General features: G+C 34.4%; 1 protein-coding gene across 4 annotated transcripts in view; it reads right to left on the bottom strand.

Moving 5' to 3' along the window:
* RAP1GDS1 (Rap1 GTPase-GDP dissociation stimulator 1) overlaps nucleotides 1–26,372 on the bottom strand; it is a 164,459-nt gene that overhangs the window by 120,168 nt on the left and 17,919 nt on the right. For 3 of the 4 annotated variants that reach the window (XM_087434623.1, XM_087434621.1, XM_087434624.1), the window contains exon 2: nucleotides 7,841–7,951. In XM_087434623.1, the coding sequence (XP_087290749.1) occupies nucleotides 7,841–7,951 (111 nt within the window). The remainder of the gene's footprint in view (nucleotides 1–7,840; nucleotides 7,952–26,372) is intronic. The other variant, XM_087434622.1, reaches the window with a different exon arrangement.

The following is a 26,372-nucleotide window of genomic DNA, read 5'->3' as shown; positions in this document are numbered from 1 at the left end:
CCAAACTGGTCCAATTATAGTAAATTAAGTAGTTATTATATGATAAAAGGAGCATCATCAACCAATAAGGAACAAATGAAATGATACATGGTGCTGGGAAAATTGATTGTCTAGAAAAAATAAAATTAGTTCTTTACCTTATAGCATATACCAAAATAAGTTACTGAACATGATAAAATCAAATAATTATAATAATAAGAATATATATATTCTATATAGAAGCTTTCATTAGGAAAAATGATTCATTAAATTTTTATTATTTACCAAAATATCTCATTTATAGATTGCAAAGTCTACCAAATGGTGAAACTTTAATCTTGGTTTTACAATGCCAAACGTGTATCCAAGAAATCTGAAGTACAAGAGGTAAAAGTGAAAGCATTTAGACCATATAAGAAAGCTTTTTAGAGGAAACACAACCGTCATGGACTATCAAGTACTGGAGGAGATAAAAAGAAGTATGATACTGCCCGTACCATTAATATTAGGTTCAAACATCTATAATTCACAGCAAAAACACTGAAAACAGGTTAATTTAATCCATCTATTTGTTATTTTAAGACATTTTCCTTTAAATATCAAACTATAGCTTTCTGTTGAGAATATAAAATTCTTACTCAGATACTAATACTATTATCTCATTTCCAATTCCTTATACCAATTAAAAGTTCAGTTTACATGCCTCATATTCTTTGGCACATTCAGGACATAGTGGATTAGTGTTTATGTGATTAGAGAAGCCAGTTAACATCAATCAAGTATATGGCCACAGAAGACCTACAGGTAGCTGTAGAGACAGAGTTACATGGAACCCTGTTGGCAAAGAATGTTAGGAAGACACAGCAGCACAAACCCATTACTTTTTCCTCAACAATAACTTAACGTGGAGTCCTTAGTGATAATAAGTCAGTAATGGTACTACAAATATTGAGGATGGTAGATATTTTTCATTATATATTGGGCATATAGCATCATTTCAAATCACATTTCTCTTACATATTTTGCTCTCTGTTAGAAACATCAGTTTTTCAAATTTAGCAAACTAAGAAGCAAAAATACTGACATTTATTAGTTACTATTAGAAAACCCAGATCCTCTGCCAATGTTTCCATCACAAACTACAAACACCAATGGAGGCTTATCTCCTTTTGTGGTCTGCACATAATGAGAACTTTTTCTGCACCAGAGGGCAGACAGCACCCAGTATTATAGTTATATCTTGCTTCTGTTATTAATCTTGTGGCCTGTGAGAGATTTCAAGATGATCTTTCTCATTTCTCCAATCAGATTCAAGCCTTTCCGTGATCCCTTTTCTACAAACTCCTAGATATGAATATATTTGGGTATATGCTATCCTCTTCTTTCTGCTTTTGACTAAGCGCACAGAACATATCTTGGACCTTTCAATGCTGCCTCTTCCTTAGAATCTAAGCCTAGAACATGAACTTAAAGTTTATTATTTTAAATGTCCTCTTTTTTATATGTCTCATCCTACACTGAATAACCCGATTATATTTTACTGATGATGATGATGATGATTTTGTTTCTAAACTGCATTTTCCATCATATCATACTGGTTGGCCCAACTCTTAAACCTACTTTGATCAGCCACCACCACCAAGAAATGATAGTCTATAAAAAGCTACAACAGAAATCAAGTATTTATAAATATTTTACAAAATTTAAAAAATGAGATTCAATATGTAATCAATATTTTAAAAACTGTTAATAACATATTTTACTTTTTTTTGGTACTAAGTCTTTGAAATCTAGTAAGTATTTTACAATTAAAGCATACCTAAATTCAGACTAGCCTCATTTCAAATGCTCAATAGCCATGTCAGAGAATAGACATTGAACTGGACAGCAAGTTTAGAAGATTCCTCTGGAAGGCTAATGAGTATAGTGCTCCCTGGGTTCTTCCATGTTTAACAGTGTTCTTCTATAGCCTTGATACTTATTGAGCACCTTGGCTCAATATTATTCCTTGAGTTTTCTGAAAATACTGCTCCAATATTAAACTGCTTTGTATATTGTTATTGAGAAGTCTGATACCAGTCTGATTTTCTTTCCCTTTTCAATAACTTGATCTTTTTGGAGGCCCTGAGGATTTTTCCTTTGTACTTATTTTTACCTTTAAAGTCTAAAAGTTTTACTAGACTATATCTTTGAATTGACCATTCCAGGTCAATTTTTGCAAGTACATGGTGAGTCCTTTTAATACGTAGATTCTGGTCTTTCTTTACTTCAGAAAAGTTCATAGTTTTAAATATTAGCTGTTTCATTGTTTTGTTTTTCTCCTTAAGGACTCCAATTGCATGTATGTTGGATCTTTCCGTCTATCTTCTATATCAATCATTTTCTCTCTGATCCTTTATTTTGTCTTCCTTCTTTTGCCGATTTTCCTCAATGCTCCTTATTAAATTTTCCGTCACTTCTATTCTTCCTTGGTACCTTGTAATTTAGTATTAATTTCTAAAATGATTCTTTTTCTTCAATTTCTTCTAGTCAACTCTTATTTCACATCTTCCTGGTATTTATCCACTTTAGTCTTAAATTTCTGAATTTCTTACTTCAGGGTTTTTTTCTTTTCATATCTGCAAAGGCTTAAGGATGTTTAATATAGGTCATGGAGTTCCATTATTGATAACTGCTTCATGGTTGGTTTAGGAGGAAAACTTTTAATAGCTAAAATGTTTTGACTTATTTTCTGCTTTGTTCCTTATAGCACCTTTGTATACATATCATCTGCAATTTCCTATTCAGTATATAGTTTTTATTTTCCTCAACTAGAAATAAAAGTTGTATGCAATAAAGGTAAAGATTTGGGATGAATAACTAGGTTTCTTAATTCGAAAGTTCCCTCTTCTGAACTTAAACCAAAGAGGGTTATCAGTATGACTTCTAATATTATAGTTTTCTTATTTCTACAGAACATTTAATTTTCCCCTCTTGCTTTCTTCTTTCCCTTCACCACCAAATCTACTAGGCAGAACAATTTCATCTCCAAAAGTGGCACCCTCCTGATCTGTCACCTAGGCTCCTGCGTACTTTTAAGTCTCCTCCTTTTGATTTCCCAATAGCCAATGGTCTAATCGAATCTAAGATCAGATCTTAGTATTCTCCCACCAAGGCAGGACTTTTTCTTTCTAAAGGCAATTTTAATTGTGTTCTCTCACCCCTGAGCTCCTAGCTCAACCCATTCCCCTCTCATCTTCTCCATGTAGTCTCTGCAGTCTTCACTGAACTCTCTCTATTATGGGCTCTAAAGCTGAACAGGCTAGATTTGGATATTTATTTCTCACTCTAAAAATCTGAAGTTCTTAGTCTGTCTCCTAGTTAAGCTGAAGGCATAGGTAGGTTACAGTTAGTTGGTTTTATTTGATCTCTTTATTGATCTGTATGGACTTTTAGACAATGTGTGTGTGGAAAAATTCAGATTTAGCTGGCCACCACTATTCTATGGCAATCCAGGAGTCTCAATTCATCAAGAATTGTCAATGTCTTTCTAGTTGACCATTTTCTCTAGTTTAGTGTAATCTCCTCTATTCTTTAAATACTCTCTTTATTTAGTAAAAATTGAACCTTTGGTAATTTGTCATTAGCATCAGTCATAAGCCCTCATGGATGATGGACACAGTAACTAAAAGAGCCACATAATACAAAACTATGGAAAGGAGGTGAATAACATAATGAATTCAGCTTGCAAAGGAAACCTATCACTTCTGCAGGGCATTTGATAACTTAGGGTAAAAAAGTGAAATCTAGGTATTACTAAGAAAGAATTTACTAAAATAATTTTTTATTTCTACTATAACAGCAGCAATCTTTCATGTTCAGTGATTGCAGATTTAACATGGCTATTGAAAAATAGTTGACAATAAGTTTCCAAGTCCCTTACTTCAGAAATAATTTTGGTACCTGATAGTAAGTCTGTTCAGAAATATTAAAGGCATAAAGCAGGCTAAGAGCAAATGACAACAGAAAGTTTTTACTGTTAGAGAAGATTCACCGAGTAATCTACACTAGCAGCTTGTGTACATAATTTGGTATGCTTAGGATTATAGCCTAGAAGAGAGCCAAAAATCAATATAATGAATAAAATAAAGAAGGGCTAAGAAATAACCTAAGAATTCAACAAGTAGATGAGTATTATGATATAAGGTTAGGAATGTTGAACTAGACACTAAATACTTTTTTCTTTAAAGACAAATAAACTGGTGTTCTCTCACAGGGTTGTTCTATACAAAATAAAAAATTATGTGACTCTTGTATGAAATAGGAATTGTCATCAGGCAATTAAACAAAATTGAAGTATAAAGGTAAATGAGGCAATGAGACAGAGGGAAACAGCTTAATCCTTCAAGAAAAGAATTTAAAGCTGTGTTGGTGACCATCCTGGCAATGTTTTGTGGTTCCCCCAGCAACAAGACATGGTCCCCATGCTCTTATTATGAAACAGAACTTTTATAATGAATGGACTGCTAATTTCTCTTGTCTTTGGGCCTTTGATTTATGCTAGTAGTTTGTCTTACAAGGTGATTTACATGTCATACTCTATAAGGACAATTCCTGTCAATGTTTATGGATGAAAACAAGGTAGCCTACTGTTTTAAATTTTCTAATAAGCATAAATAGAGTAAACATACTACAATTAAACAAGCATTTACTCAGAATTTCTAACTATTCTCTGAATCAAAAGAGACCAGAATAAACAGAGGCTGATTTCTTGGCTGGTAGCCTTCATATATTTACTAAAAACATTTTAAAACTGAGATCTGAAGTATTTATATGAGTGAATGAATGCTTCTATATTAATTTAGATCAGAGATTTACACAAAATGCTTGCTGAAACAAAATGTTTTCCAAAAATCTAATAAGTATTCAAAATTTCTCTTAAGATTCTGATGTACATACTACATTTAATGTTACAAAAAATTAAGAAAGAAAACCACTCTTAAGTCATACATCAAAGTAAAAAGTCTAAACTCAGATTACAATCATTTGTAATGTACAATTCAAATATACTAAATTCCCACAGTGTAAAAATTTTTAAAGCATAATTTCTTTCCTTTCAGAAATGTCCTTTCCAATGACAGGTTAGTAGATTGTAAGATAAAACTTTAAGTTTAGATTCTGATTACACACATTACCATTTCATACTTGTACAGAATGGAGAAATCATTCTTTCTCGATCAGGTGCAATTCTGGTATAAAGAGTGATATTTTTAGTTAAAACACTTGACACTAAGGAAAGAATTATGAAACGAGAAGGTGTCTGTGTAAAAAAAGTCAGTACAGATCCACCCAAGTTAAATATTTTATAATTTTACCTTTAAGAGGACAGAAGTAGCAATGGATCAATCACTTTATTCAGGGAAATAAGAACAACTGTAGAAAATAAACATCTTACTGGTATTTTTTTACTTTTTCTTGTTTAAAAGACAGATGCTTATTTCATGAAATATATCAATAAATACTTATAAAATAAATCTATCAGTCTATAGCTCAAGGGAAAAAAAAGGTTTATATATCATCCCTCTTTTTAACAATAACAATTTGAAACAATTTTAAATACAAAGCAAAAATTTATGATACAACATTAAAACCTAGCTTCTGGAAACACTTTCACATTCTATAAACTCAGCAAAAAGCTGCACTTTACTCAGAATGTAGTTTTTTATCTTGTAAACTAAGGGTTCAAATCCAAACTCTGGATTCTGCCAGAGCAAGGCAAATAACCTTATAGAGTCTGTTTCTCTATCCTTGAAGTGATGATGATAATAATACCTCTTCATGGGGCTACAGGAAAGATTAAATTAGATAACAGACATAGTCCCAAGTCCAGTGCTGAGTACACAGTAGGTGCTCAATCAATGATAGATAGCACTCTTAAGTCAAAGACTGAACATCCTACAAGAACTCCCTCTTCCTATACCAAATTCTTTTGTGTCAATAGTCTTAGTTGTGAGGAGACTTACGAATTTTGTTACAGATTCTTAAAAAGACATATTCCTTTGGTTCCCTTCCTGAGAAGTCAATAGTTAAATTGGTAGAATTTGTTTTTATTAACACCTTGTGGCTATGTGGCCTTAATGTTTCATGATATACAATTTCAAGATCATTTTCAATGAATAAGTCCACAATGGGTCTGAAATTTAATCCAATAATTATATACTTCTCAATATTTTTTGAATCTGTCCTTTAAAAAGTTATAAACTTGTACTTCCTTTTCCATTTCTCTTCCTCAGCTTCACCTCTCTGTCTACCAGTCTTTCCGGAGAGGACTGAGCAACTCTCCAGATAGAACAAGGACACTGTCTCTATGTCCCTCAGTTGCTGAACAAATGGTCCATTCAGAAATTCTACTTTTTTCTAACTTAAAGAAAAAACTGAGCCATTGAAAACAAAAGAAGGTTATAATAAAACAATTCTTCAAAAAACATGAACTTGAGATACTCAATGCACTTAGACTAATTATACGATCATGTAAATATGCCTATACAGGCACGTGTAAAAATCAGGTGATCACGTGGTTCTTTCTAGTTCTCTAGACCTCTAGTCAGCCACCTAAAAGAATTTTCTGTGATCATGGAAATGGTATATTCTGTGATCCCCAAGAAGGCAGTCACTAGCCAAATATGGCTACTGAAAAAGTAAGACTAAAGAATTAAATTTCAAATTTAATTTAATTATTAAATTTAAATTGCCACATGTATCTACTACACTGGATAGCACAGCCTTAGACACTCTCTTTTCCTCTTCTTCTTTTCCACCATGAGCCTTATCCAGATGCTCTTATTGAACTCTTCGTTTTACATCCCTTCTCTATTATCTCTAAGATTAAACAGCTTGACAGAGTTATAATTTCAAAAGCAAAAAGAATTACTGAAAATGAATTTTCAAAGCTAGCTTTAAAATGTGCTTTTTGATGAAGAGTACTGCTGTCAATTATTTTGGATTTTCTAATCAAAATTTACCAAAAAAATAAAAAAGAAATAACACATACATCGCTGAGTGCTTGAAACTGAAACTTTAACAATATATACTTTGTCCTGAATTCTTTGTCAGCTACATAATTAGTCCCAGGACAAGACAATGGCATAATTAAAAACAAGTACAGCACAAGCCATAGCATGACCAAGTGGAATTAAAGGAACAAATGAAAATCATTCTGTACCTGTCTATTGACTGTAATAATAAATTAATGAACAGAAATATGATGGATCAAATAAAACAACACAATGTGTTAGTCAATGAAGAGTTGTATAATTTTTATCTCTAGTCTTATTTACCATACCACCAAAGACCAAGTCCTACCTCAGTTTTAAGGGATTTTTGGATGACTGCTGATGGTTCTTCCCAATTAAATCTAAACATACACATTGTTTTAAAGTAAAATTATTAAAAAGGTGACCACAAGATCTCAGAAAAAATTTTAAGTGTTCTAAGCTCCCCTCTGTTTCTCCTCTTCAGTCTCCCCACATAAAACCACACAGTGTTTCTTTTAAAGAACAAATGTAGGTGTTAAGAAGAAAAACAACTATGGTGCTTATCTGCTGGGAATGAAATAATGGCCCCTCTCTGGAACCAGTATGAATGTCATCACCACCATCAATTTCTCCTTTCTTCTGCCTATCAACTTGGCATTCAGAACCTTGGGGGTGTGGAGGTGGGGTAGGAGCTTGGAAACATGTAAAACAACCTCAGTATTCAGGGATAGGATTCAAAAGAATTCAAATTACAAGTGAATACAAGTTACAGGCTAAATTACCAATTTCTGAATGACTGCTGATTTGATTTTTTTGTTTGGCATTTGAGTAAACATAATGAAACTCACTATTTTGAGCCAGCGCTTGCAGCAGACAATCCAAGCATCCTTCCAAACTGTCCTCAGTTCTGTCAACAGCTGTTATCTTCAGCTTTTTCAAGGTATCACTGAGATTATCTGCTTACAGAAAAAAGAGAAATCAGAAACCTCACTAACCATATGACCATCACATGTTACATGATAAACAGTTACCACTAACAGGCAAAGCGTTCTCATTATAGTGAATTACCTTCCAGATACATTCCAAAATGGCAATGGACTGTATTACTACAAATTTTTTAAATAAAATTTTATCCATTTAACTCAGATATGAAATATTCATTCTGTATATGCAAGATACCAGAGATATTCCACAAACTGTCACAAAAAACATTTTTCAGCATTCTTATACCTTATTTAGCTTGTTCAGGAAACCAGTCATAGTTAACTGAAAAAAACTAAAGGTCTACAAAAAAATTATACAGCTTTGCAAATAATATTGTGTTTCATTTTTTGGCTTCCTCTGTTGTATTTCAAAGACACAAAATGAAAATGAAAGTTTACAGAAGTTCTGAAATATTATGACTTAAAAGAATACAAAGTCTGATGACTATAAAACCTACTTTAACCCTGCCATTTGAAAAACACTGGAGAGTATTGCTTTAAGCCAAAACATGTACATTCTGGATTATAAAGCTATGCTCTCCTCCTAAATTATATGTGGATTCCTCTAGACCACAGATTGTCAAAATCTCTTTATACTATTAAAAATTATTCAGGACCCCAAAGAGCTTTTTTTACATCAATTATTTCTATTGATATTTAACATACTAAAAATTAAAACTGAAACTTTTCAAGATTTATTTTACTAATTCTTTAAAATTATCAATTATAAAACTACCTGTTAACATAAGTAATATTTCTGATTAAAAAAATAACTATATTTCAAAACAAAAAAACTTACTGAAAAGAGTGGCATTGTTCTACATATTTACAAATCTCTGTAATATCTGCCTTACTAGAAGATAACTGAATTCTCATATCTGCTTCTGTATTCAATCTTTTGTAATTTGTTGTGTTGGTTGAGTAGACGAAGAAAATTCAGCTTTAGCCCACCCTAGAGACTGGCCCCACCCAACAACAAGCCCTCAGGCAACATGTGGGCCTGCATAGATTGGTGACTGGATTCTCTGCAGCCTGGCAACTGAGCCGACTTGAGCGGGCAGGGTGTGCACAAGGAGCGAGTGGAGAGTGTGGGGCGGTGGCGGAGTGTGTGGGGTTCCCGCCGTGGAGAGACTGGGTCCGCTTGGGGAGGTCGGGGCGCTCACACGGGGCAGGACTGTGTTGACAGGGTGTGTGGACCTGTGGGCAACAGGGCTTGTCAGCTGCAGAAGACTTGTGCTTCTCAAAGACCCACATAGGAGGTCTGCCCCACCTTCCAAAGCCTGAAACAATTGGGTGCTCCTGTGCCTGAGGCCGGCCCCACCCAGCTGCAATCCTCAGAGAGCTGACAAGAGACCTAATAGTCTAGAGGCTTACAGCAATTGTAAGGCCCTGAGCCTAACAACCTGCCACGCTGGGGGCCTACTCACTTAAAAGAAATACTGCAACACAAATGTGGTATTAGAACTTACAGCCAACTGTGCTGGGGCTCCCCACACCTGATAAAGAGACTGAAGGGCCCACAACCACTACAAGCAGCTGAGCATAACAACAGCTGGCCAGGAGCATAACTCAGCCTCCCTGGGCACCTATAGGGAGAGCTAACAGGCCACAATAGAAGGACAGACGTAGCCCACATAGGGGTCACCCCTGGAACATTGAGAACTGAGGGAAGCACATTGGAAGGCTCCTAAGGCATCGCTTACATAAGGTCACCTATCCAAGAGCAGGAGACGTAGCTGACCTACCTAATACACAGACACAAGCACAGGGAAAGAGGCAAAATGAGGAGGCAAAGGAATACATTCCAAGTAAGGGAACAGGACAAAACTCCAGAAAAGGAACTAAGTGAAACAGAAATGAGCAACCTACCCGACAGAGAGTTCAAACTAAGAGTGTTAAGGATGCTCACTGATCTGGGGAGAAGAATAGATGAACTCAGTGAGAATGTCAACAAAGAAATGGAAGATATAAAAAAGAACCAATCAGAAATGACGAATACAATACTGGAAATGAAAAATTCATTAGAGGGACTCAAAAGCAGAGTAGAGGATACAGAAGAACGGATCTGTGAGCTGGAAGAAAGACTAGAAGAAATTACCCAAGGTGAACAGGTAAAAGAGAAAAGAATTAAAAAGAGTGAGGACAGTCTAAGGGACCTCTGGGACAACATCAAGCGCACTAACATCCGTGTTATAGGTGTCCCGGAAGGAGAAGAGCGAGACAAAGGGGCAGAGAATCTATTTCAAGAAATAATAGATGAAAACTTCCCTAACCTAAGGAAGGAAACAGACATCCAGGTACAGGAAGCACAGAGAGCCCCAAACAAGATAAACCCAAAGAGGCCCACACCAAGACACATCATAATCAAAATGTCCAGAATTAAAGATAAAGAGAGAATCCTAAAAGCCGCAAGAGAATGTCAAGTTACATACAAAGGAAACCCCATAAGGCTATCAGCTGACTTCTCAGCAAAAACCTTAGAGGCTAGAAGAGAATGGCATGATATATTTAAAGTGCTAAAAGGAAAAAACTTACAGCCAAGAATACCCTACCCAGCAAGGTTATCATTCAAAATGGAAGGAGAGATCAAAATTTTCCCAGATAAGCAAAAATTAAAGGAGTTTGTCACCAAGTAACCAGTGCTACAAGAAATGTTAAAGGGACTGATTTAAGGGGAAAAGAGAAGACCACAAACAGGAAAAATTATCTATTTCCATGATTAGAACGTAATGGATACAAATGCACAAAAAAGAGGTTAGATATGATATCAAAAACATAAAAGGAGGGAGGAGGGGAGTTAAAGAGTACAGCTTTCAGACAGAGGTCAAACTAAAGTGACCATCAATTCTGTATAGAAGAAGTAAGGAACAGAGAAGGACTACTAAAACACTAAGAAAAAGAAAAAAAAGTTAAAAAAATGGCAGTAAGTACATACTTATCAATAGCTACTTTAAACGTCAATGGACTAAATGCTCCAATTAAAAGGCATAGGGTGGCTGACTGGATAAAAAAACAAGACCCATATATATGCTGCATACAAGAGACACACTTCAGACCTAAAGACACTCACAAACTGAAAGTGAAGGGATGGAAAAAGATACTCCACGCAAATGGCAATGAAAAGAAAGCTGGGGTAGCAGTACTCACATCAGACAAAATAGACTTTAAAACAAAAACTGTAAAAAGAGACAAAGAAGGGCATTACATAACGATCAAGGGAACAATCCAACAAGAGGATATAACACTTGTAAATATCTACGCACCCAATGTAGGTGCACCTAAATATATAAAGCAATTATTAACAGACATAAAAACAGAAATAGACAGTAACACAATAATAGTAGGGGACTTTAACACTCCACTTACACCAATGGATAGATCATCCAAACAGAAGATCAATAAGGAAATATTGGCCTTAAATGACACACTAGAACAGATGGACCTAGTAGATATATACAGAGCATTCCATCCAAAAACCGAAGAATACACGTTCTTTTCAAATGCACATGGAACATTCTCCAGGATTGATCACGTTAGGCCACAAAACAAGTCTCCATAAATTTAAGAAGACTGAAATAATACCAAGCATCTTTTCTGACCACAACGGTATGAAACTAGAAATCAACTATAGGAAGAAAATCAGAAAAGCCACAAATACATGGAGATTAAACAAAATGCTACTGAACAACGACTGGGTTAACGAAGAAATCAAAGAAGAAATCAAAAAATACCTGGAGACAAATGAAAATGAAAATACGACATGCCAGAATTTATGGGATACGGCAAAAGCGGTTCTAAGAGGGAAGTTTATAGCGATACAGGCCTATCTCAACAAACAAGAAAAATCTCAAATAAACAATCTAACAATGCACCTAAAGGAACTGGAAAAAGAAGAACAAACAAAGCCCCAAATCAGTAGAAGAAGGGAAATAATAAAAATCAGAGCAGAAATAAATGAAATAGAGACCAAAAAAAAACAATAGAAAAAATTAATAAAACCAAGAGCTGGTTCTTTGAAAAGATCAACAAAATAGACAAACCTCTAGCTAGACTCACCAAGAAAAAAAAGAGAGAAGGCACAAATAAGTAAAATCAGAAATGAAAGAGGAGAGGTTACAACAGACACCTCAGAAATACAAAAGATTATAAGAGAATACTATGAAAAGCTATATGCCAACCAATTCGACAATCTGGAAGAAATGGATAAATTCTTAGAATCATACAACGTTCCGAAACTGGATCAAGAAGAAGTAGAGAATTTGAATAGACCAATCACCAGTAAGGAGATCGAAACAGTAATCACAAACCTCCCCAAAAATAAAAGTCCAGGACCAGATGGCTTCCCTGGTGAATTCTACCAAACGTTCAAAGAAGACTTAATACCTATCCTTCTCAAACTCTTCCAAAAAATTGAGGAGGGGGGGAAGCTCCCTAACTCATTCTACGAAGCTGACATTACCCTGATACCAAAACCAGACAAGGACAACACAAAAAAAGAAAATTACAGCCCAATATCACTGATGAACATTGATGCGAAAATCCTCAACAAAATACTAGCATATCGCATACAACAATACGTTAAAAAGATTATACACCATGATCAAGTGGGATTTATTCCAGGTATGCAGGGATGGTTTAACATTCGCAAATCAATCAATGTACTACACCACATTAATAAAATTAAGAACAAAAATCACATGATCATCTCAATAGATGCAGAGAAAGCATTTGACAAGATACAGCATCCATTTATGATAAAAACTCTGAATAAAATGGGTATAGAAGGAAAGTACCTCAACATAATAAAGACCATATATGAGAAACCCACAGCTAATATCATCCTCAATGGTGAAAAACTGAAAGCTATCCCTCTAAGAACAGGAACCAGACAAGGATGCCCACTGTCACCACTCCTATTTAACATAGTATTGGAAGTCCTAGCCAGAGCAATCAGGCAAGAGAAAGAAATAAAAGGGATCCAAATTGGAAAGGAAGAAGTGAAACTGTCACTATTTGCAGATGACATGATTTTATATATAGAAAACCCTAAAGAATCCACCAGAAAACTTTTAGAAGTAATAAACGAATATGGTAAAGTTGCAGGATACAAAATCAACATACAAAAATCAGTTGCATTTCTGTACACTAACAACGAAGTAGCAGAAAGAGAAATTCAGAATACCATCCCATTTACAATTGCAACAAAAAGAATAAAATACCTAGGAATAAACTTAACCAAAGAGGTGAAAGATCTGTACACCGAAAACTATAAAACATTTCTGAAAGAAATTGAAGACGACACAAAGAAATGGAAAGATATTCCGTGCTCCTGGATTGGAAGAATTAACATAGTTAAGATGTCCATACTTCCTAAAGCCATCTATAGATTCAATGCAATCCCTATCAAAGTTCCAACAACATTTTTCACAGAAATAGAACAAAGAATCCTAAAATTTATATGGAACAACAAAAGACCCCGAATAGCTAAAGCAATCCTGAGAAAAAAGAACAAAGCTGGAGGTATCACACTCCCTGATTTCAAATTACACTACAAAGCTATAGTAACCAAAACAGCATGGTACTGGCACAAAAACAGACACACAGATCAATGGAATAGAATCGAATGCCCAGAAATAAACCCACACATCTATGGACAGCTAATCTTTGACAAAGGAGCCAAGAACATACAATGGGGAAAAGAAAGTCTCTTCAACAAGTGGTGTTGGGAAAACTGGATAGCCACATGCAAAAAAATGAAAGTAGACCCTTACCTTACACCATGCACAAAAATTAACTCCAAATGGATTAAAGACTTGAATGTAAGACCTGAAACTCTGAAACTTCTAGAAGAAAACATAGGCAGTACGCTCTTCGACATCGGTCTTAGCAACATCTTTTCAAACACCACATCTGACCGGGCAAGAGAAACAACAGAAAAAATAAACAAATGGGACTACATCAAACTGAAAAGCTTCTGCACAGCAAAGGAAACCATCAACAAAACGAAAAGACAACCTAACAATTGGGAGAAGATATTTGCAAACCATACATCTGATAAGGGCTTAATCTCCAATATATATAAAGAACTCATGCATCTCAACAACAAAAAAACTAACAACCCAATTTAAAAATGGGCAAAAGACCTGCACAGACTTTTCTCCAAAGAAGATATACAGATGACCAACAGACACATGAAAAGATGTTCAAAATCATTAACTATCAGGGAAATGCAAATCAAAACTACAATGAGATATCACCTCACACCCGTCAGAATGGCTATAATTAACAAGAAAGGAAACAACATGTGTTGGAGAGGATGTGGAGAGAAGGGAACTCTCATACACTGCTGGTGGGAGTGCAAACTGGTGCAGCCACTATGGAAAACAGTAGGGAGATTCCTCAAAAAAGCAAGGATAGAACTACCATATGATCCAGCTATTCCACTGTTGGGTATTTATCCAAAGAACTTGAAAACACCAATTTGCAAAGGTACACGCACCCCTGTGTTCATTGCAGCGTTATTCACAATAGTCAAGACTTGGAAGCAACCTAAGTGCCCATCAAGGGACGAATGGATAAAGAAGCTGTGGTATATATACACAATGGAATACTACTCAGCCATAAGAAACGATGAAATCCAGCCATTTGTGACAACGTGGATGGACATTGAGGGTATAATGCAAAGTGAAATAAGTCAGAGGGAGAAGGTCAAATACCGTATGATTTCCTTCATTAAGTAGTAGATAATAACAACAATAAACAAACACATAGGGACAGAGATTGGATTGGTGGTTACCAGAGGGGAAGGGGGGAGGGAGGAGGGTGAAAGGGATAATTCGGTACATGTGTGTGGTGATGGGTTGTAATTAGTATTTTGGTGGTGAACATGATGTAGTCCATGCAGAAATAGAAGTACAATGATGTACACCTGAAATTTTTACAATGTTATAAACCAATGTTACTGCAATAAACAAAAAATTAAAAAAAAAAAAAATTCAGCCTTACACATATATACATAGTTGGAAATCAGGAGAATATTTTAATAGCCTGTTCAGATAATCATGGATATTCTTTGATACACCAAAATTCGACAAGTGGTAGTTTTTTAAAGGTTAGTTGCCATATGAAATCTGAAGCAATATCAATGATGGTTTCCAACTGTTACATTAAAATCCATTGGTCTCTTGCACTTTGAATATTTTATGCATGCAATATATTTATCATCAATGCATTGGTCATTAAAAAAAATCAGGTCATGGAGATATGCATGTCTTCCAAATACTGACACACTTCATTGTACTATTTCAAGATATCACATTTGTTAATATCATCACTAATCTTAAAGACACTAATTAAAAGACTCTTTAAGTACTGGGGAGCTGTCAAGCTCAAGGTGATACAAGTTTTCCAAAATTCTAATTCTCTCTTAAAAACTTCAATTTTATCACCAGCAACAAATACTGTTCGTTGTCTTCCTTAAATGAGAAATTAATCTCATGTGTTAGAAAACGTCTACCAAATATGAAAACCCAGTATGTCTGTCAATTCTTTCAAATAAAAAACGTTATTCTATGAAAAAAAAAGTACCTCAGTTAGCTCCCAATTCAATCAGACAAGTGTTTCTCCTCAACACAACCATCAGACTTGGCAAATGCAACGAGCGTTTTACGTGGACTTCCCATTTCATCACATAGAGTATTTTTAAAATGTGTACACAAAGGTTGAGATTTTTAAAAACATTTTTTTCCTGCTTCATCGTGGACATTCTTAAGTGAACCTGGTATTCTTTTTTCACTTGAAATATGTGATGGTGAAGAATATGGTAACTACTACTACCCTGATTCACACATACTAAAAAACCAGCAGTCTTTTTTTACCCACAATTGCTTTTGCGCTATTGTCAGTACAAATGTTAACAGAGTGAAAAAGACAAAAAACGTCTTGATGGTATCGTGCAAATAGTTTTGACCTCGTATACACCCTAATAGGATACCGAGGACCCCCAAGATAGCTGCTCTAGTATTAGAATTTCAGGCATTTTCTTACTTCCAAGTAAGGTATACATTTTAACAGACTTCTGTACGTTGCCAGCTCATGACAGTTCTAAAAATATGATGAAATCCTCTATTATAAAATGAGATAATTTATTTTCCATATCATCCTAGGAAAAAGGAAACAAAATTTACATCAAATAATACTAACATGCTCTAGTGATGCCTAGTACACCCTGTGACTAATCTAGTAACCCTAAGATTACACTTTATTAAAAGTTCAGGTTATCATTCACAACCAAGGTTAACATCTATTTTCTTAAGAGGTACTAAATAGTTTTGAGAAATTGATTTATTTTCTAAAGAAAAAGAAAACTATATCCATACATATCTCCTCTTCTATAAGCTAAAAAGAAGCTGTAGGGCATCATATCTCAGATACACCTGTTCAATCTTATTAAGTGGATATTAAGTTGATTTTTCTGAAATAAAGTATGAATGATGCATAATATCTAAGTTCATAATATTAAAATAAAAAGTAACTATCACATCAATGAGGAAAAAAATATGACTTATAATGTTAATCAAATTATACCAATTCATCAAAACTATCAGTCAACAAGTAATAAGAGCAGTTAAGACTTATTTCAATACTACCTATACTGGCATCTGGGTCTTTTTTAATTCTTTCTTTTCCTTCATCCCATCCCCAGTGCTCCTTGCTTGACATTCCCTTCTCAGCAAGTCACAGATTAGATGTCACCACCCCAGAGACCATCTTTGCCTAGTCTATCTAAGTCTCTTCTTTCTTAACCCTCCAGGGTCATTCTCTATCACTGCATCCATCCTTCAGAGCACTATTCACAATGCGTAATTATATTTTTTGTTTAATTCTTAATATAGGCTCCCCCACTATACTGTATGGGGGACCTTGTTACCTATAGTCATTGCACTATACCTATCACTTGGCACACAGGAGGTACCCAGTAAATATTTGTTAAATTAACTGAGTGAAGAAAGGAATGAATTCCTTATTTGCATAAAGCTGTCTAGCTACCATCTTTCGTATCACACATTTAAGAGCCAAAGTATGCCAAAAGGGAAGGGAAGGTAAATGTTATCTGATAAGCACCTACTATGCTCTCCATATTATCAGAAATATAAATACAAGATCTTATATTTTAACATAGGAAGAGATCAATGAAGCCAATTTAAGTATTTAAAAATTTATATGTAACTAAAAACTACATAGAATATCCCACTTTCAAAAGATTTCTAATCAGTAAAAAATTATTCAGTCTCTCCATGGGAAGTTATATACCTATTAATGATGTGAGATCTTTTTAGGGAAAGTTCATTAAATTCTTCATCCAGAGATAGCCAAAGCTGTCAACAGAATTATTACAAATTTAGTATGATTTTAAGCATTTTAAATGAACTAACAGGTTAGTACTTAAAGAAACCTTACTGTGAATCAGCTTATAAAATAAAGTGTTAGAAAGTTCCATATCTTGATTGGAATAGTGATTACATGAGTACATACATTTGTCAAAGCTCATCAAACTGTACATTTAAAATCTGTGCACTTCAGTTTGTGTGAATTATACCTCAATTTAAAAGAACATGTTGGAAAATAAAATGATGGGGGCAGGAACTCTTTTCCCACTGGCCTCAAGCTTCCTTATTGAGGAATTTCTATTACAGTGATACTTCTGGTCATTTCTGCCTCCTCACTTGACAACTGCCCACGACCACCTTCATTCTCCAGGAAAGGAATGAGTTATCTAATTAATAAGTCGAGAAAGAAAAACTGGATATGCATGGCTCAGCCCCTTCTGGGTTCCTGATCTTTTAGAAGGGGCAAGAATTTTCTGTTCCTCCATACCTTTGGCTGTCCAATGCACCAGTGACAAGATTAGTAAATATATCTAATTTAGACCTCAAGTATTAGCAGTCCCTTTGTGACTATACAAAGAAGCCCTGTCCTTCACTCTGACTTTATCAATTTTAAAGCAGTTATTTTGAATTCCATCAGAGGACTCATTTGCTTATATCTCCAGTGATTCTGAACTTGGGTAAGGAACAGAGTGTATTATTTTTGGACTCCCTCAAACCATAACAGTACGTCTCAGTAGCAAATGCTTACCATCCAAATTTTTTTGTGTAAATCCAGATTTCTGTATTTTATATTTACCTATGATTTAAGACATTGAAATTGCTCTAATAGAAAATTCCTTAGCTTCTGGCTGGTGGTGGGGCAGTAAGTAGAGAGTGATAATTTTCATGGGAGGTTTTAGTACTAAGAAGTATTAATAACAAAAATAAATTTATTTTTTTCTCAAAAGAATAATTTCTTTCCTATACAACAGCATATCGTCTAACCTGTCACATGAAACAAAATATGACACCTTCAAAGAGTTAAAGCAAAGTTGACTTTGGTCATTAATTCTTTATCTCTTACTTCTTAGCCAGTTAATCACTCTTAAAACCATTATCTATCCAAGTCCTCTAAAACTCTATCAAAATTACTCTGGCAAAGGTCTTAAATGATATCTTGACAAATCCAATGGATTTTTCTCAAGCCTGTTATCTGGTATCACTGCAGCAACAGACTCTTTTTCCTTTTTGATACACCTTCTCTTGACTTCAAAACACCAGTCTCTGAATATTTGTGCTTGGCCGCCTTCTTCTCTATCTGCCCCTTCAGTGCTAGTGTGACCTCGGTTTTGCTCAGAACCCTCTTCTCCTCCTGACTAATATATACATAGCCGCCAGATTAGTGGAATGGTACGCTGGCTTTCCTTCTGTCGTTCCTTCCTGTATCCAGGTGGATAGATAACTTCCTTTATCTACACAGCTATCTACATTTGGATAAAATCTCACTGCAACTTCTGATAACCCTAATGAGGACGCTGGCTATCATTCCAAGTGTTTCTTCTTGGAAGACCTTGTTAAAGTTATAAAGACATAAAGAAGCCATACTTTCCTGCTAGAACTTTCCAACAACATTGCCAAGCCCTTACTTTTCTCTTATAATCCTGTACACCATTAGGCAACAGAGGCTCTTTATGCTTCAATCTCTCTTCTGTAAGCCAGAAACTCAATTTACTGGTCTTGAAATGTGTATTGCAATGAAAGAGTTTCAATAAGTCCTGAAATTTGACAGGTCTCAGTTCCTCCTTTTATTAATACCAATCTAAGAAAAACTGATGAGAAAGATTTGGCTATTTTTTAATTTAAATAACTTGACTATAAAAGTGCTTAAGATAATCACCATCACCAAAGAATATACAGTCACCTGTCGCTTAATGGCAGGAATACGTTCTGAGAAATTCAACATTAGGCGATGTCGTGTGAACATCACAGGGTATACTTACACAAACCTAGCTGGTATAGCCTACTACACACCTAGCCTATATGGTACTAATCTTATGGGACCATTGTCATATATGCAGTCCGTTGTTGACCAAAATGTTTGTTATGTGGCACATGACCGTACTCGACTGTGAGCAAAGACTGTCCCAAAGGGCCAGTCTCAATATATTAAGCTAGTAAGTCCTGAAATTCTTTATGCTATTCATGGTAGCATAATTTTAAGAATTTATCTTCCTCACAGATATTATCTAGAAATGGTACCTTTAGTTTCAAGATCTCAAAATATAGTATATATTTTAAAATGTTAATCAATTCTATCACTTTACTATATACTAGTAGATGATGCATGGGTGGATGGAAGACAGACAGACAGACAGACAGACTGACAGGTGTTTGTTTTCTCTCTGGACAACCAGACTATACCATTATTGATGGTAAAACACATTAGCAGACAAATATTGCTAACTGGGCTTGTGAAGGCTCAAGAACTGTTTATGCCCCTTTACAAGTCACTCAGTATTTTCTAAATATATAGCCACTGAGTAATAGCAATACTCTTAAAAAAGAGAGAGATTAAGAATTTCCTGCTATTGAAGAGAATATAATTTTCACATAAATATCTAGTAGCAAAGCTTAGTACTAGCATCATGACTACACACACTAAATAAAAAGAAACTTATTTTTGTACTAACATACTTTTCAAGCACTTAGAATGCAGCCAATGCATGACTGGAAGAATTTCAAATTCATCTCAAAATGAATGGCATTAAGTCAATTTGGGGCACCTGGCTTAGGGAGCTAGAAATAATAACTCTCTCTCCTGAATATTATATTTCACCTATCTAAAGGGTTTAGCATCTGACAGAATGAAACTATTTTTAAAAGCTTGTCTAGTAAAGTAGGAGGAAATGATTGTTTTAACCAGTACGACAATGGAAAGTACTATATTTAAAAATGATAATATTTTCAGCTTTAGTATCTTATAATTAAATTTTCTGTTTTATTTTTTTGTTTAATGTATCTTTACAGAGTTAATCCTGAGCCAGGTCTTAAAACCCAGAACCTTTTAAAAAATTAGTCTATTGCATCTTCCATTAAACTATACTACATGTGAGAGAAAAAAACCAAACCTTTATTTTTTATATATTTGTTTCTTTTAATGCATTTCTGCTAGTTGAGAACCCAAAGACCAGCAAAGGATTTAAGTCCCCTCTGGTTATTATCATTCCCCCTTTCCGAATAAATCTTAAATTCTCTACTTTTCTTATTAATGCTAAAATGAGTACGGGAAGATGGTTTCTGAGTTTTATGGAACCTGAGTGTAACTTCCCAGTCTCCACTCATCCAGGCTAGAAACCTCATAAACATCTTCTTCCCAGAGCACATCACTACTCTTTCAGAAATATTCAGTGGTTTATTATTGCCTAAAGTCCAGAACACCTTGCATGGAAACCAACAGCCTCAACTCTTATGCCCTCATCTCTTATTACTTTCTCACACAACAGTGTGTGCGTCAGTCCTACTAGATTACTGGCTTTTTCCCAAGCATACTTCCATTTTTACAATTGTGCTAATTAAATCTTCCTGTCTAAATGCTTTTCTGTGCATTCTCCATCTACAGAATGACCACTTACTCTGCAAAGTCAACTAATATATACCAATTCTTATGTAAAATATTCTGTATTCTTACAGGCAGATCAACTCCTTCCTTTTCTAGGCTCCTATATTTTGTTCATACCTGAATGATGGCACTGTTTCACTGTTTTCTATATTGCTACTGTTTCACCATAACCAAGCAACTCATGGACAGAGAAGGCAGAATATTTTAATGATTAACAGTGCAGCCTCTGGAGTCATTCTACCTGGGTTCAAATCCTGGCTCTACCACTTAAACTGTATAAAAGCTATGCAAGCTTCTTATTTTGTTTTCTCCTATATAAAATGTCATATATAAAGTGCAGATGACAACAATAATTACTTCATCAGGTTGTTGTGAGGATTAAATGAGTTTATACACATAATGCTCTTAGAACAGGCCCTAGTACACATTAAGCAATCAACCACTGTTGATGATTGTTGATATAATAATTATTAGTAACTCTGTCATAGTTGTATTACTCACTACACCTACCACGTTGTCTTGCACACAGTAGGCATTCAATAAATAACTTCTGAATAGAATTTAATGGTACTCACCATACCCACAAAATAAGACAATCGTCTATTTTCAATTTTCTTTTTTCAATGTTATTTCTGTATACACACACATGAAGTTTAATTAAAATGCATAAATGTGATAATATCTTTTCCTTTTTTACTTGGTCTTCTTCCCTGCCCCTACATCAACCTCTCCATTCACGTGTCAATGACCTAAGTTTTTTAAGCTTTCATGTTTTTTTCCATACTCACATAATCAAGTATAGATCTATGCAGCAAGTTTGGGGGGCTTTGTTAACTAAAATGGGATCATATCATACACACTTTTTTGCATCTGGACTTTCTCACTTAATACCTCTTGTAAATTACTCCAAGTCAATCTGTATAGCTCAAACTCACGCTTTTAAATAACTGTGCCAGTACACCTGAAATTTTTACAATGTTATAAACCAATGTTACTGCAATAAACAAAAAATTAAAAAAAATAAATAAATAAAAAAATAAATAAATAAAATCCCTAGAAAAAAAATAAATAAATAAATAAATAAATAACTGTGCCATACTCCATATTGTAGATATATCACAATTTATTCAACCATTCTTGTACACATACATTTTCACTTTATTTCTTCTGCTGTGTTTCATTTTGGCCATTGGTAACAATAGTGCAACAAGCATCTTCATATGTACACAGTCCTCTCAGTTTTATGGGACAGGTTCCCAGCAATGGGATTGCTGGTATTTTAATTATAATAGATGTTGCTGATAGTGTTCCAAAAAGAGTGAAAGATTTCACTTTTCCTCTAACTATGCATTGAGAGTATTCTTTTCCCAATAACCTGGCTAACAATAAATATTGATATCTCTCCATTTCTTGATAGTCTGATGGGTTTAGAGTAAAAAGCAACTGTTATTTTAATTTGCATTTCTTTAACCACTGTAAATGTCAGCATCTTTTCATGTTTTCTTGGCCATTTGGATTTGCTTTCCTATAAAATCTTTATTCATATCCCTTGCCTAGTGTTCAAATAAGTTTGCTTGTGCTTATAGTACCTATAGACATTAACATTTTGTTTGTCATCCATATAACTTTGTTTCCCCAAACCTATCATTAATCTACTGATTTTGTTTATGTATTTATTTCCTAATTTTCTTTTATAGAACCTGGATTTCCAAACCATGGTTAAGTTTCTTGGGTTCCAAGCAAACGTCTCAATTTTCTTATACTATTATGATTATTTTAGTTTTTATTTAAGTCTTTGATTCACTGGAATTCATTTTTATATATAGCCTAAGATTGGGGTTTACTTTTATTTTCTTGTGTCAGAAGTACTTTTTAATACTCCATCCTTTTCCCATGGAATTAAACTACCACCTTTGTCTCATATACAGAAATGTATTTCTGAAGTCTCTCTTTTTTCCAATGATCGTTATCTATTCTTATACTAACACCACACTGATGTAATTATACTGGCTCTATCTAATATTCTGATATCTGCTAAGGCTAGTCCTGCCACTATGCTCTTTTTCAGCTTTCTTGGCTATTCTCTCAGATTTTTTTCTTCCATAAGATTTTTAAGATAATTTCATCTAATCACTCCAAAGTGAATGAATGAATCAATGAATGAACAAATAAAAACCCTCCTGAGTTTATAATTGGAATTATATTAAATTTATATTTTAATTTTGGGATAATTTGTATTTTTGCACTATGAAGTCTTCCCTTCTACTAAATGTATATATATGATTTTCTTCTGATCTTGTTTTGGGTCTCTCAGTAAAATTTTCTATTTTATATAGATCTGATTTATTGTTAAATTTATTTCAACATATTTTAAAATTTTGTCATTAGTGAGAATTGAATAATTTGTCCCATTACCATGTGTAGGTGTTTATGCCTAGAGTAGAAAAGAGCTATTTTGTATAATTATTACATATTCAGCCAAATTCTCTTATTAATTTGAGATTACTAAAAAGAGTTTTTTTAAGTCTCCTGAGTTTTCCACACATACAATTATACAATTAATAAATATAGATCGCGTTATCCCCTCTTTTCTAATGTTTATACTCATTTCCAAGACAAGATCAAATGAGAAAATGGTTCCAAACTCTATTATTTCATGGCCAACTAAGTTAATTGTCTTACGTTAAAATGCAATATAGAAAACTTTCTCTTCTGCTTTTAATACCGTTGCATCCTCCACGACTCTAGGAGGGTGGGGAGACATACTCATATAAACACACACACACATAACAAAACCAGAAGAAACAGGGACTTATTTCTTGGCAAGCTAAAACAGGTTAAGTACAAAAGTTCATGATTAAAAGTTCTTAATCACTAGTGCTGCTACTATAGATGCCTGGGGTCAAAATATAAACTAGAAGAAAAAACTGAAACGTAGAAGATTTAAAATTTAATCATTTACTATTATCTTCATACTTACTGTTTAGTCATAGAATAAATAACTTGAAAATTAAACAGAATATGAAGCTAATGTAAATGGGCCATTTTCTTTATATTAGTTTCCAAGATCAAGTTCCACAGAAGCACAATCTAATAGGAATCTACCTAAATACTCAATGTTTAGTGAACACATACACACTTGACTTGGAAAAGAGATATCTGAGCAAAAATGTAACTGTTCAAAGTGCACATACTGCAATATTTACTTTCAAGGGCAATTCAGGCAGTACTTGGAGAATTAGAAAAATTTGTAATATTTAAAAAGAAACAAAATGAAGACATAGAAACTATTCTCCTATTTAACGAAAAATTCCAAAATAAATTTCATTAATTTTACACTCCTAACTTCTATCTTAATTTATTAATTACTTTAACATGTAGCCATACCTATTCATACACATGGGCTTCCCTCCCAATACAATTCTCCAGGTTGCAATGACACTATACCTCTGTGACTGTTTGCCAGTTATTCACACATCTTTCCACTTGACACACCTCTTTCACTCCACAAGATGATTATAATTGCACACCTCACATCACTTCTCCCTTCAATGGAGACAAGGATACTAACTTAAGATTTCATAAAAATATAAGGGCTTACATGAATTTAATCAACCCCTTCTATATGTCAAACAGTTTGAAGTATATGCAAAGTGGCTGAATTCCAAAATTTAACTTCATAATCAACTTCACAAATCTATTTAACTATGAAATTATTTTTGTAGACTATTATACAGTTCAATTTTTTCTGTATTTTTTCATTTTGCTAGTTTTATAGTCCTGGCTTCATACAACACTTTTAGTTTATTTCCACTATTAGATGGGAAATTCTTGTAGGACAGAAAATTCTTCTAGGATACTCACACTGCTCTCTATATAGTGGAAACTTAATAAATCCTAAAAACCTACCTTACTTTCTGAGTTACTTGCACTCGTATATTTTATTACAAATTATGGTGCAAATCGCCATGATTAAGAAATATTTTTATTAAGATGGGCTACACTAAAAACAATGACTACATTTCAGTCTAAGTTTTCTTCTCTTTCTAATTACTTCAGAAATCAGATAAAAACTTTTTGAGCAGTCACTTTTCATTTATTCTTAAATGGAGTTCAAGTCTATTTTAGTTTGAACCAGAAACACTGTAGTCTTACTTGTCATGTTTGATTAGAGGGTCAAGAGTCTGATAGGTGATCTTCACAACTACAATATTAAACCATAACAGATAAGAGCAAAATACAGTCTGTAAAATTTTATTTCACACAATGCCAAAAGAGCTTTAGAGTTGCAGTTATTTAGAGTTCAAGAATTATTTCACTGTTTTATAGCTGTCAAATAGAGCGTTAGCATATAATATGACACAAATTGCTAGTAAGTTAATACATTGGCTTTTTTTATTAGATAGTGATTCATACTGAGATCCAGGCTTAATTAATTCTTTGTTCCAGAACTGACCGAGAAAAATATTAGGGTAATTTCTTCTCCTGAACAATCCCCTAATGGAAAGATTTAAGATACTATCATACCAAATAGTGGTCAACACTGAGGCTATTGTAAGCCAAATTAGGAAATCAATGTATATAAATTAACAGAGCTTGATGGCATTTGTCAAAGAACTTTAAAGAAACCCAAGAATTATACAAGAGCGATTTTGGTGAAAATGTGTAATCTGTCATTACAAACAGCTTCTGTGTGGAAGAACTCTTGGAATGATTTCTATACACAAGAGTTCCAGAAGGTGCTGAAAAGTGGAAACTATATAGTTTCAGACTTCACTTCTGTACAGGTAAGCTGAGTCCATACAGATGAGAAACTCTCTAAACAAAAATAACTACGTGAAACGTATTTGTCCTCCTCCAGCTCCTTATACCTAGAGTGTGCCTGCAAACGAACCTGAGTCCTCACAGTATCAGTATTCTATCACCAGGATTCTTTTTTTTTTTTTTAAAGATTTTATTTATTTAATTTTTCCCCCCAAAGCCCCAGCAGACAGCTGTATGTCACAGCTGCACATCCTTCCAGTTGCTGTATGTGGGACTCAGCCTCAGGATGGACGGAGAAGTGGTGCCTCGATGCGCACCCGGGATCCGAACCCGGGCCACCAGCATTGCAGCGCGCGCACTTAACCACCAAGCCACAGGACCGGCCCTCTATCACCAGGATTCTTGCAGAACAATGTTTTATCAGTTTACTCTATTACCCTGTATTTCCCAGTTTGTCAAGCCCCGTTTTATTTATCTCCAGGCTTTCGTACTCCATTTAGTTCCTTAGATTAGTACACTGATCTAAGACTATCTATCTTAGCTGTGTCCTTCCACTCTTCCAGGATACTACTCAAGTGTCTGCCTACAATGCTTTGGCTCCTGGCACTTAGACTCAAGAGTAAAAGACACTCTGCCTCCAAGCTTT

This window comes from Ceratotherium simum, chromosome 8, assembly GCF_057802395.1.
Source record: "Ceratotherium simum simum isolate JZ-2026a chromosome 8, ASM5780239v1, whole genome shotgun sequence".
Classification (NCBI taxonomy): domain Eukaryota; kingdom Metazoa; phylum Chordata; class Mammalia; order Perissodactyla; family Rhinocerotidae; genus Ceratotherium; species Ceratotherium simum.
This window is presented reverse-complemented; position numbering and strand designations above follow the sequence as displayed.